The sequence below is a fragment of the Anomaloglossus baeobatrachus genome, chromosome 3 (assembly GCF_048569485.1).
Source record: "Anomaloglossus baeobatrachus isolate aAnoBae1 chromosome 3, aAnoBae1.hap1, whole genome shotgun sequence".
NCBI classification, from domain to species: domain Eukaryota; kingdom Metazoa; phylum Chordata; class Amphibia; order Anura; family Aromobatidae; genus Anomaloglossus; species Anomaloglossus baeobatrachus.
In genome coordinates, this window is record NC_134355.1 from 664,218,692 (window position 1) to 664,232,878 (window position 14,187).

The 14,187-nt window shown below is 44.8% G+C and overlaps 1 protein-coding gene across 1 annotated transcript in view; it reads right to left on the bottom strand.

The window, feature by feature from the left end:
• The window catches only part of LOC142297394 (uncharacterized), a 181,706-nt gene that overhangs the window by 139,289 nt on the left and 28,230 nt on the right, over positions 1-14,187 (bottom strand). Inside the window, exons 3-4 of the mRNA XM_075341620.1 lie at positions 8,831-9,020; positions 8,396-8,558 (exon numbers count right to left, since the gene is read on the bottom strand). Of these exons, the coding sequence (XP_075197735.1) occupies positions 8,396-8,558; positions 8,831-9,020 (353 nt within the window). The remainder of the gene's footprint in view (positions 1-8,395; positions 8,559-8,830; positions 9,021-14,187) is intronic.

Sequence of the window (14,187 nt, forward strand, 5' to 3'; positions counted from 1 at the left end):
CACAACACACAAACCCAACAACACACAAAATACCACACCAAAACCATGCACTCTTTGGTGGCATCTTATACTGAGCATTTACATATCTACAAATAAGTATATTAGAATTTTTACCGGTTCATTATTTGATTAGTTGTGTGGTTTCTACATTGAAAAAATGTGACACAATACTAATATAGAACCTCTAGCCTTCTACCAGATTGTTTTTTTGGTACTAATTAGTCCTGTTATCCCATAAATCGATAAAATCCTCCCAAACCTTTGAAACATTTTACATGTATAGTATACTAGCTGTAGTACCCGGCGTTGCCCGGGATAGTAACCGTCTCTGTGTCTCTTTCCTTGTCGGTCTGTCTCTCTGTGTCTCTTTCCTTGTCGGTCTGTCTCTCTGTGTCTCTTTCCTTGTCGGTCTGTCTCTCTGTGTCTCTTTCCTTGTCGGTCTGTCTCTCTGTGTCTCTTTCCTTGTCGGTCTGTCTCTCTGTGTCTCTTTCCTTGTCGGGCTGTCTCTCTGTGTCTCTTTCCTTGTCGGGCTGTCTCTCTGTGTCTCTTTCCTTGTCGGGCTGTCTCTTCCCTGGGCTGTCTCTTCCCTGGGCTGTCTCTTCCCTGGGCTGTCTCTTCCCTGGGCTGTCTCTTCCCTGGGCTGTCTCTTCCCTGGGCTGTCTGTGTCTCTGTGTGTCTTTTGCTGTCTCTCTCTATCCGTCTCCCCACTGATATCTTATTACCTCACACATAAGCTTCTTATACTAACAGTTTATTTTGTTCCTATAGCAACCACTGAGTTGCTATTTATAGCCTGTAGCTCCCACCTCCATTCAGTTTAATAGAGGCAGGATTTTTGGAGAGTAAGTGTAAAGCATAGTATTAAATTTTCCCTGCCCAAACATAGTCTATGACGTTCCCAGAGTCACATGGGGAGTCTGTGCAAAATTTCGTGACTGCAAATGCGACGGTGCAGATTTTTTTAGCGGACACACATACACTCAGCTTTATATATTAGATTATATTTTCAAAGCAGGCATAAATTTGTAGTCAAAGTTTTACTAAGCCCTGTGAAAATCACTGGAGAAATTTGGATAACACAATATTAGGCTACGATGCTGTAATGAAAAATCGTCAGGACCAAAATGAGTTGAACAGTTTTTATTTTCTCAATGCATTTCAACTCTGAACTAACATTTTTGCCAAGTGAAAAACAGTTGGGGTCATTGTCTTTTTCACTTGAAAATATGTAGTTACTTACCAATAATGTGTTTTTTTCGGAACCCATGATGGCAGCAATAGAGGGATCTACCCTTCAAGGACCGGAAACCTACAGGATAAAAAAGGGCAGTACCTCTCCCCGCATCAAAATCAAATCTTTATTTTTTATATAGCGCTAACATATTCCACAGCGTTTTACATACATCAGGAACACTGTCCCTATTGTGGCTCACAATCTAAAATCTCTATCTGTATGTCTTTGGCGTGTGGGAGGAAACCGGAGAACCCGGAGGAAACCCACGCAAACACGGGGAGAACATACAAACTCCTTGCAGATGGTGTCCTTGGTGGGATTTGAACCCAGGACCCCAGTACTGCAAGACAGCAGTGCTAACCACTGAGCCACCGTGCCGCATCAGTTGGTTACAGAGCATGATAGGATCTCCATCAGAAAAAAGGTTAATACAACATATACCACCACAACACTATGATAAAAAAAAAAAAAAATAATCAGATGTTCAAACTGAATAAATTAATACCCTAGTGCAGGGAGGGAATATAAGGGTTCTGTCATGGGTCCCTTAAATAAAATAAAAAAAAAAAAAATAAAAACTCAAAACACATTATCGATAAGTACCGTATTTTTCGGATTATGAGACGCACTTTTCCTCCCAAAAATTTGGGAGGAAAATGGGGGGTGCGTCTTAAAATCCAAAATAGCTTTACCTGGGGGTCCTGTCTGTTCGGCAATCGGGTGGCAGCCGGGTGCCTGTGCCTGCGCGCGGGCGGCAGCCGGGTGCCTGCGTGCGGGCGGCAGCCGGCACTGACAGGCACCCGGCTGCCTCCCGCACACAGGCACAGGTACCCGGCTGCTGCACGCACAAGTACCCGGCCGCTTGCCACTCTGTGCGTGCGGGGCGGGCGGCTGTGCAGCAGGTTACCCAGTTTGTCCGTGGTCCCAGTTTCAAATGCTGGCGCCGGGAGCTGCTCTTCTTCTCTTTCCCCTGAGGAAGCCACCCTTAGAGGTGGCGATACGCGTGGGGTCATTCCATTGGGGAACCCTTCTCCTTATGCCACCTATACTGATATGGTTTTTCCATCCTAACGGTGTGTCACAGGTAGTGAGTATAGACTGGTTTGGCTAAATACTTGCTACTAGCACAAGGTTCTGGTCTGCCCTGAGTGACAACTAGCAGATTGTGTGAGACTCCATGTTCTCACACTGGGTCATTTAAAATACAGCAATTTCCTCATGTTCTGGGTGCTTAATATAGCGTGACATACTGCTGGTTGTGCTTCAACTTTATGGGTAGTAAACACAGACAAGGTTATACTAATGCTTAGTGCAGGTCTAGTATCTTTGACTTGTCTGGGTAGAAATAGATCGCTACTTGTCTGGTATCAGTGCTGACACAGTCAGACCCACATAGTTTGTTATGCTGTGCAGGACCCTGTGACTGACAATGGGTCTCTCTACAGCATGAAACTGAGACATTGGGTATTTCGTCAAAGACCCTATATGGATCACGGATGGTGGTCTTATTTTGTTTGAAATAGAACTGACTGTGTTGCCTAATATACATCAATAGTACAAGGCCAATGTATCATCTCTAATGTATAGGTGTATCTATTGTGCATAAAGAAGGAGAAGCTATTTGCATTGTATTTTTACATATAGTTATTGATGTTCCCTAATGTGTTTTGGTTTATTGTGCCATGGGCATTTTTAAGTGTTTTTAATCAAATCCTTGTGTGTTCTATACTCCTGGTTGGGAGACATGTGTGTTTTTTGTACAATAAAAATAACATTTCTATGTAACATAAAATTGTGGTGATCCTGTGTCTGGTATACCTTTTTCTTTTTCAATTGGCATAGCTTTTTGTATACCTGGAGATCCCACGGGTTGGTGCCCTTCCTCCTTTTGTGATCATTTGAACCGGGACCGCGGACACTGGGACACTCACTGCACCGGCCTGCTGCACGACTCACCCGCTGCTCCTGCCACCGCGCCTGCCACCACGGACCCCGCTGCCACTGACCCGCCGCGCCTGCAAGAGCAACCTCTGCCTCCTGTGACCCAGCTTCACCACTACTGCTGCCCCCTCTCCGGTAAGAGAACACCGGAGTATAAGACGGACCCCATTTTTCTTTTTTTTTTACCTTTTGTGTGTCAAAATTTGGGGTGCGTCTTATAATCCGGTGCGTCTTATAAAGCGGAAAAATACGGTAATTATGGGTTTTTTTTTCACCTTATGATGGCACAACGAGAGAATAACAGCAATATGAAAACTGTAGGGAGGGACCACAGCCTGAAGAACCCTTCTCCCAAAAGGGGAGGTCAGAAAAGGAAAAGGATAGATCTAACCTATAATGTCTGTAAAAGATTGAGGGCAAAAAACACGTAGTCATCTTGCAGATCTGTTCAATGGAGACTTCAGCTCTTTCTGCCCATGAAGATGCCACCATCCTCGTGGAGTGAGCCTTCAGACCTGCCTGTACCTCACCACTAACTGAATAAGTCAAAGTAATGGCTTCCCTGATCCACCTCACGAGAGTAGATTTTTAGACTTTAACCCACCCTTTTGCCCTTTTTGACAATCCTGAAAGACGACTAATAAGGACTTATCCTTCCTCCAAGCACTAATGACGGAAATCTCTTTCATGGCCCTCCAGAGCCACCATTATCCTTAGGTTCCCCATTCAAGGACAGGAAACCAACTGATGCGGGGAGATGTACAGCCTTTTTTATCCTGTAAACGTCCTGTCCTTGAAGGGTGGATCCCTCTCTCGTGGTACCGTCATAGGGTGAAGGAAAAACTATACTATTTCAATGTTGAAACAAAAAACAAACCTTCAACACATTTTGGCCCTAAGGATTGTTCATTACCACAGTGCAGATTAAGGTTTTGTTATCGACCAACTTTGTCTACAATCCTTGAGTATAATATCCACCAGCCATGAGGCAGCAGTTAATATTTTCAAGCATCCATAGTTGTTGTGCCTACACAAAACCTGCTCACTTTCCTTTTACTTACTTTATACTCAAACAGGTACCACCCTATGGTCATGTAAACTTTTACCAGTTTTTCTACCATGAGAAAATAATTCCCATCATTTTTAGGTGTAATACCATAACTGACCTCATGGTGTGCTGTTAAATAGATAACCCTTGAGCCATAGGAAATGCTTATAACTTTTTCATTCATTTTTCATTTACAATAAGGTATTTATTGTGAGGAAACCTATTTTTCACACACTTTCATACTTTCAACTCAAATTTGCTCACAATTTGTGCATCAGAACTCAATGAAAAAGTTACAAATGAAAATGATCATACCTCAAATCAATGCCCAGACTCTTCATTAAAAAGCCAAAACATCTCATGTCACAGATGGAATAGATACAAAAGGAAAAAAACAAAAAGAAAAAATTATTTTGTAGGATTTTTTTTATTTTTTTTTAATGTTACCAGTTTGTATAGAAAAAAATACCTCATTGCCAACATCACAAACACTCATTTTTTTCTGCATTACACAATGGTATTGGATTGGACAGCCAATGACTTTCATGGCACCATCAATGCACTCCAATCTCATAGATGGGATCTTGAACCATGACTGGGCTAGCCAGCATATAGGTAATGCCTCATGTTCTGCTTGTATGGTAAGAGGTCATACATTACAAAAATATCTATATAATGTAGTGACAAAAGCTACAATTTTATGTAAGTCGAGCTTTGATTTGCTGGATCTGAAAAGGCTAGAAAGGGCACCACCGGCACCACTGCCACCACCACCCTTTACCCAACTCTCATCTTGTCCCAGAAGCTCCCCACTTAGTCATTCCAGAACAATGTTCGTTCACAGGCTGCCTTCTTTATGCCACAGGTACTTTTGGGACCTTGGTGCCTGCAGTACCCACTAGACCTATTATATTGGGACATCACAGCCAGATGCATGTCAGGACATAATGTGACTAAAAAAAAAAAAAAGTCTGTGGAGCCTCCACGGACTTTTTTGATTTCATATTTCCCAGGAGGCAATGCACCTAGGATTTCACTGTGTTGAGCGCCGTTCATTGGCTGCCGGCAGTGTTTTCTCTGGCTGATCTCCCCGAGATCAGTGATTGTTTTGTCAGGACATAATGTGAGGCAGAGACTGATGTAACCTATGGCTTGAAGACGACCAGTGGTCTGTGATCGAAGATTGGGACCACCAAGTGGGAGATGCACAAAAATGGGCAAAGCCAGAGAGGCATATTCAATTCAATTTTTTCAATCCATGTTTGTTATAGTCTGGGGTCTGGATAAACATCAGAGCATCACATTTGATTTAATTTGACTTCTAATGAATTTTATGCAAAAAAAATTTTCTAGAACAAATTTGAGCAAAATGCAATGTGCGAATTTTGGAAAATTCTGTCAACACTAAGGATTTGCTCACATGAGCATATAACATGGTTGAATGCTATCCACAGTTTTATCAGACAGCCCAATGTTATCCTACAAGGCAGTTCGAGTAGAATTTTTTTTTCCCCATGCGACTAGTAGCCTATATCGGATGGCGAGCACTCATACGTCTATGGGTGAGTGCAAAACATCATGCTAATGTCAGCCAAGTGCAGCCTGATATACATCGACAGACAATAGAAAAATGAATCTCTTCACCTTCTCCCCCGTGATCCAATTCTTGCATGTGATGGAATCAGATCACAGAAAAATGACAGTCGACTGAAACACAAAGCAGAGTTTAAGCTGAATGTCATTTGCATAAGAGAATATACACAAGTGTGAGTGTAGCCTAATACTTACAGTCCCAAGTTTCGGACATTTTACCATTTCAAACCAAGGTCATTTTCAGTTTTTCATTTTCACTTTTTCCTCCCGTTCTTCTTAGAGCCATCATTTTTTTTTCTTTTTTTTTTCCCCCCATTATAGCCATTTTTTTTTTTGCAGTTCAAGTTGTATTTTGAATTACACCATTCATTCTGCCACTGCGCTTTTGTAGCCATATGAGACCCATAGCATTCTTATTTTTCCGGATCTGGGGCTGTTTGATGGCTTATTTTTTGCACCTTGAGCTGACATTTTTAATTATACCATTTTTGGATAGATAACATTTTGATCACCTGTTATTGCATTTTAATGCAATGTTGCGGTAACCAAAAAAAAGTAATTCTGGCCTTTTGATTTTTGTTCTCGTTAAGCCATTTACCGATCAGATCAATTTTATATATTGACAGATCAGCCATTTATTAACTATGTGTGTACCAAATAAGTGTATTTTTATTATTATTGTTTCTGTTTTCAATGGGGCAAAGGAGGGGAGATTTTAAAATTTTTTGAATGATTTTGACTTTATGCCTATGTACCGCCCCGTGGGCTCGGCTGCGACCGCCGAGCCACTCGGATCCGTGCTCGTACTGTGGGTGGTGGCTCAAGCCTCTCACGGACCCGGGAGTCACGTTGCTCTGCAAGGGAGTTGGCGCTACACGCAGGAACTTGATGGGGTGGTTCCACGGCCGGGGCCGCGGTGGTTTGGGATGTAAGTTCGTGTGGTGAATAGATGGACACCACCGCTGCCGTTAACTAGGCCCCCCGGGGACAGTGTTGCACAGCTTGGTGTTAACCCCTCCGTGGGTAGGGGAGTGATGGTCCCGGGAACCCAAGGGAGGTGCTGAGGCGTGGGAACGGGTGCGTTCTGGATGCTGATGCTGTGCAGCGCGGTGCGCGGCCCGAAGGCACTGGTGTACTCACTCTGACACAATACACTGAAGTCTCTGGTAAACCAAACGGAGTGATGAACGGGGCCCGCAGCCGGCTGCAGCTTCTCCCGGTATAGGTTGGTGGTTTCCGCCTTTCTCCTGCACCTCTGTGTGTAAATGTTTGACTCCTATGCCTAGACACCGGTAGTCCGCTCCCCGACTTGTATATGCCATAGGAGCCCGTTTGCCCGCAGACGCTGGCCCTTTGGGTCTCTATGCCTTGGCGGTGGCCTTATCCTGTACGGTTGGGCTGTTGTCTTCTAACGGGATTTGTGTGGGATAGGTCCTAAAGTCCAGTCCGCAATCAGTTGATTTGACTCGGCCCTGTCGGTTCAGGGCTTCATACTGGGTCTGAGTACCCCTCCTGGTGCTCCGGTTTCCAATCGGTTCCCTGTTTCGGTACCGGCGGGCCACCGCCCGACCCCGGTCCCTACGGTTCCACCGGCTGTAATCCCAGCTCCTGCAGGTGGCCACCACCGTCTGCCTCCTTGCCAAAGGTGACTGGGCTCCAACCCAGCCACCGGAGTAGTCTATGGCAGGCCTGGGCACAGGTCTGCCCTTAGACTCAACCTCTCTCCTTCACTGTCAAAACTACTCTGCACTGTCAACTTGAACTTGTGTCTGTGTTTTCCCATCTTCAGGCCTGTGAATTCCTCAGTGGGTGGAGCCAACCTCATGGCTCCGCCCCCCTGGTGTGGACATCAAACCTGGAGGGTGGTGACAAGGTTTTTAGTCTGACTGATGTCACCTAACCGGGAGGGGGTGTGGTGTTGTGTGTGACTACCTGGGACGACCTGACTAGTCCAGGGCGTCACACCTACACACTTCGATCGTTTCTCCTGATCAGGGCAATGTTTCGGCATGCTCTGATCAGGAGACATGCTGATCTCCTGTGAGTGATGGCACTCTGCTAGCATTCACAGGAAACAAGTCATGGCAGCAACAGGGGTTGTCAACAAGTCATGGCAGTTTGAGTCTCTGCCCACATGCAACCAGCCATAAACAGCACTTGCGGGGGAGGGAAGGCAGAGTTCCCCCATTTTTTGGGGAGTGCAGACTACATCTGAAAACCATTTGTTTTTTAACCCCAGTGACAGCCAAACACTACAAGTGGCTCGCACTGGCCTGAGCACTGAGCGTACCCAAGCACAGCGATGCTCGAGCGAGTGGTCAGTAGATGTAAAGCATCCGAAAACTGATTTTTTTTTGTAAAAAATAGCACACGTCAAATATACAGAGACATAAAAGTATAAGATGGTAAATGTACAAATGCGAATACAGATAATTATTGCTCCCGAATGGGTAGATAAGACGAAGATCTAGACTGTAGATTTATGGTGTTTGTAATTAGCTGCCATTCTGAGTGGATGTCGTGTAGGTTGCAAAATTTAGATTGTGGAACGAAAATGAGAATAAAAAAAAAAAAATTACCATATCCCCTTGTTAGGTCTTGAAATATGGGGATATCAGGTCGTTCGGAGAATTCTTCTGCATAGTTGACAAGCGCGTCCTTCACGGTCTCATATCCGCAAAGTATAACCATCCTTTTGCTTCCTATCTGCACGCTGAACACTGGGCCGAACGTCTTAGAGAGCTGTGAATAGGAGAGAATAGGAGTATATTACAATATACTACAAACAATATCGGTACAAGAGGGGCTGTTGGGAAGAGAATTTTCTGGGGAGCTAGAAATTAACTTAAGAATTTAATAAAAAAAAAAAAAAATAAAATAATTCAGGTCCATTCACAGATGGAATATTTTTTTTTTTTTTTTTTTTTTTTTTTTTTTTACACACCTATAAATTTACAGTACAGCTATTTGTGCTATTGTTGTATATTATACTTATTTGTATAAATGTTATATACCTCTAGGAAAGTCTTGTACGGCCTCTTCAGGTTTAAGATATGCAAGTTACCAATGATCGGCAAGGGTTTGGGTCCAGGCGGGAAGTTTTTGTGACTTTTGCCTTTGAACATCTTTATTAAAAACAGGCCAAAAAATATTCCCACAAAAACCGTGAAAAGGTCAATAGCGAACATGATGATTGTGTCCGTCCTGGAATAGAAAGCAGCAACGTTTAGCCAATCTATAACTTGTTCACTCATTTATTGTGTTATCTTTGTTTTAAAAACAAAAAAAAAAAAAAACAAAAAAAAAAAAAAGGGACCCTGTCAGGTGCAATATGCACCCAGAACTACGAGACGAGCAGTACTTTGCATATTGCTAGTCCCTGCGTAACTGTCCCTGTATCTAGTAGCATAGCTAAAGATCTTTAGAAAAAGTATTTATAAATATCCTTGCTAATGAGGTCAGAGACTAGTCACAAGGGTGTTAGTTCCCTTGGCTGGTCGGCCCACATTGCATGTAAGCATGCCCCTCTGGGTGTGCTAACATACTAATGAATGCTGAGCTTCGCCGCACATACTTCACTTTTCATGGCGGCCAGCAGAGGATAAATGCGCATTGCGCATGATCCGGAGTCCCCTGGACTTCCGATCATGTGCACTAAATTGATGCCGGATGTAAGCTTCCCGGCTTCAGTGAGGTAGAGTGCACATGACATTCCAGGAGGGATTCTCCGGTCGTCGATTCCTTTATTATTCCCAATTACCACTACCCTGTATAAATAACACACCGACACTGCTTATGATTTGGTTGAATTGGCCTCAGCAGTCCTTTATTGCCTATTGTTTACGCACTAACACAAGGGGGCACCGTCCAACGGCCGTCCCCAAGATTTAACAATAGGTAATACCATAATACAGTATGTAATACAATAGGTAACCGTGAGTAGGGCCGGTCCGGAAACCACCATCCACCACCAAAGCATAATCGCTGGCCGCAACACATACTGGGCCAGAGATGAGGTATTAATCACCTACGGGTCAATACCCCAACCTTGCAGAACCCCATGCCTGCAAGATCCCTATAACTGGAGCCACAATATTCTACCAGTGACTCTCCAATCAAATAACATTATCCGTTAAACCAACTCTGGACCAGACCTATCCCCGCTACAGGACAGGTCACATGACACCTTGCATGGTCTGGACCCCCACACACCCAACGCTTGCTCCTCCAACCTGCAAGCCAAACCAACCATTAAACCCTTCCATCCAACTTAAACTCTGAGTATCCCATATATGCACCATCCAACGTTACCAGTTCACCTTACTCCACCCCATAACATGGCCACCACCTCGTACCAAAAAACACTCTTGATACCACGACATACGATACGGCTCCCAAGACAAACGTTCCAGAAACCACCTCCTTGCTTTCCACACGACCATACTTAGAAGCTGGTACCACCCCATAATACTAAACAACTTTTAAGTGACCCTGCCTCCTGCTCGACAGGAACCCAGCCACGTCACTGGCTCCCTTGCTACCTCTGACGGCACACCCCGGAATCATGCCGCAAGCTCCCAAACCATTCCTGAATCCCCGCCATGACCCACCGGCATCAGCTAAACCAGTTAAATGCAATTCTGACCGTACCATCGGCCTCCCCATTACCAACCAAATAACCACTGTACCGTCACCACGCCCCCTCCTCCTGTCTCCAGCTGGACTCAACCGCAACTGGAGTTGAGATACAACAAACAGGATCACACTCGCACTGCCTACTCGACTGGGCCACTTCGAACCCGAACCAAGTTCCCCCGGGAAACGGCTAAAGTGGCCCCCACTTGGTAATTATTATGATCCATAGCCTTCAAATCTTCCATAAGGCCGTCCTTGCAGCCTAACCAAGAGGAGAGGGAAATAGGGAGGTACCGTCCTTGCCCGCCCCCCCCCTCCCCCTATTACTTTCGATCCTGAAGGTCCCCAACAACACCGCCTAACAATTCACGTTCCATTTTCCTCCGCAAACCGCACCAACGACAAATTCCCTGCACAACAATGCACACTGGAAAATTACCCCCACACCACTAGCCTAATTGACTTCATATAAATCTATGGGCATCAGGAGACACAAACTTTTCCAAACACCATGTCCGGGCATTGTGTTCTTAAAGAAAACCCTGTAACACACAACCCCCTTTGAGCCCTCATATCACACCCCATGATAAATTAAAAATTTGGCCATACCGTAGTACCCGCTCAAAGCCGACCACCGTAAGGTGCACCACTTTTTTCCCGTAGCGAACTGCACCCTAAAAACCAAATACCCTTCCGCCGGGAGACCGGCGCACCACAACCCCCTAAGCAAACCCTTAATAGAACTTCACCAGCCCAAATATACCATGAGCCCAACCACACAAACATACAATACCAGATGGCCTTAAGCCACACAACTTACACTCCATACACCACAAGAACCCAATCCTGAAGTCCGAATCATAACTTGCATAGCCCCCGCCCCCCCATAATCACGGATGTCCAAGGAACTCTATTGTTCCATCTGCAGCCCACCATTGCTGATTAACAGAGTTCACCAGCAGCAGCCCAAAGCTGCCCACCACCTACGGTAACATCAAATCAGGCCCGCCAGACCTCATTCTTCCCAACACCAAACTCCATAATGGGATAACGTGCTAACTACCCACGAATTAACCACCATGCTACCATCCACTAACACAATCCATCCAGCTCCCATGACCAAGCCATGCTGCCCTCGTACTAACTAATAATGTTTTAAAAAATGTTTCTTTTTTCACCTTTATCATTACCTGTTTATTATTTACTTTTTTATATGTAAGCTTAATCTTTATAAAAGTATTGTAATTGCTCCATTACCTTGGCTATATCTCCTTATTTTCCTCTTTCTTGGCTCTATGTACCCTTTTGGGAGACACCTTGCATTATATATGGAGGAATTTTCCTGGTGTGCTAACTCTTTTTCTCTGTACTGACAGATCTCACTAATTAGATGACATCACATATTGACAGCACCTGAGAAGCAAAGCATTAACCCTAGAATAGTATGGCGTGGACATGTATGTGTCCCATAGACAACTATGTAAAGGGGAAAAAAATAAATGTCTAAAAAAAAAAAAAAAATTAAGATGATATTTTACTTACATTACTGAATAGTTAACAGAATGTCCTAACTAATTATAATACAGTTAATAGAGTTTTTGGCTTGAGAAGACCCTGGTGGACCTACCTAAGCTTGCATAAGATCAATCTCCCTACAGAGCACTGATCCATAAAGTCATCATTGCTCGAGACAAGTAGAAGGCTGTTTTTAAAAAAATAAAAATTATATATATATGTAATATATATAATATATCATATATTATATTAATATATATTATAATATATTTTAACCCCTCTGTGACTAATAACGTGTTATGTACTTCATGAGTTGTCTCCCTGTCTTTGAGGATGGACCACACACTAAAGCGGGCTTTACACGCTACGACATCGCTAGCGATGTCGCGAGCGACAGCACCCGCCCACGTCGGTGGTGCATCACGGGGTGATCGCTGCTGTAGCGAACAATCTCGCTACGGCAGCGTCACACGCAATTACCTGTTCACCGATGTCACTGTGGCCGCCAAACAATCGCTCCTTTAAGGGAGAGGTTCGTTCGGCGTCACTAAGCGGCCGCCCATAGTGATGTGTGCTGCCGCAGGAACGACAAACGACCTGCATTCCAAACGAGGAACGATTTTTTAAATTTGAATGACGTGTAAACGACGAAAGATTTGACACCTTTTTGCGATCGTTACTGATCGCAAAAAGGTGTCACACACAACGACATTGCTAACGAGGCCGGATGTGCGTCACCAACACCGTGACCCCAACGATATCTCGTTAACGATATCGTTGTGTGTAAATGGTACTTCAGGCTATGTGCCTATGGCACCAGATACCCGCGGAAAACCTGCGGATTTTTCTGGATTTTCTAGATAAATCCGCAGGTTTACGCAAGTACAGACACTCCCCATGTTATCCTATGGGACATGGGGAGTGTCTGTATCCATGCTGCGGTATTTGCGGCCGTGGAATATGCTGCGGATGTCCCGCAGCCGCACGTAATTGCACGTCAATTATTCCTGCAGAAATACCTGTGGATGTCCCACCTTTCAACTATGGAGATTGAGGCCGGGACTTCCGCAGGTAAGTCACACAAATGTCCGCAGGTTTACCGTAGATATTTCGCTAAAATCCCGCAGCAATGAATAGCTGCGAATTCCGGGGAACAGCTGCGGGAAACCTGCGGACGTACTTACGGATATATCCACGGGTACATGGTCACATGGGCACATAGCCTAAGGGAACTCTCAAAAGGTCGTATGACTAAAATGAGTGCAATACGAGAAAATCTCACATTGCACTCGGACCAATGTTGGTCAATTGGAGTGATTACATTATTTAAAACCTCCAATGGAGTTAGCATAAAAATTTATTACGCAACGATGAAAAACTGGATTTTTCTATGTTCAATGTTGGTCAATGGAGGAGAGCAGATGGTAAGCTGTTTTTCTCATCCATATTCAATATTCCATATTGAATTCAATTCATATATACACGTCTATGGGTGTGAGTGAAACATTGAACTGCACTCAGATGACATCCAAGTGCAGTGGGATAATTGAATCAGCTGACAATGGAGGAGATGGGAAGATGAATCCCTCCCTCTCCTCCAAAGCTGTGATCCGATCACAGTATCGGATTACAGTTGCATGACACCTGGCTTAGGCTATGTGCCCATGGGACAAAGTACCCGCGGCAAAATTTTCTGGATAAATCCGCAGGTTTACGCAAGTACAGACACTCCCCATGTTATCCTATGGGATTTGGGGATTGCTGTATCAATGCTGCGGTATGTTCGGCTGTGGAAATGTGCCGCCCCCGTGCCAGTAGCCGGTGCTGCTCGGATCCAGATCTACGGTGCGGTTCGAGAGGTCTTCCGGACCCGTGGGTCGTGCGAACAAAAAGGGGGGACGTATTTATACAGGATTGGTTGTAGAATGTCTGTGACACCACTCACACTGTGTGGTGAGATGTAGCACCACTGCTAACGCTGCCATTGCGAGGCTCCCGGGGATGTTGGGCTGGCAGCTGGATGTTAACCCATCCGTGGGTAGGGATGGATGTCCCGGGGCCCAATGTCTCTATGCTGAGGATGGTGATTGCAGGGGCCGACATACCCGGCCAGTCCGGGAATGTTACTCACGGTCAAATAAAGCACACAAGTCCTGTGGTAAACAAAGGGGATGGTAGCCGGCTGCCGCAGATGGGTGTATCTGATCCAACACCCGGGTTG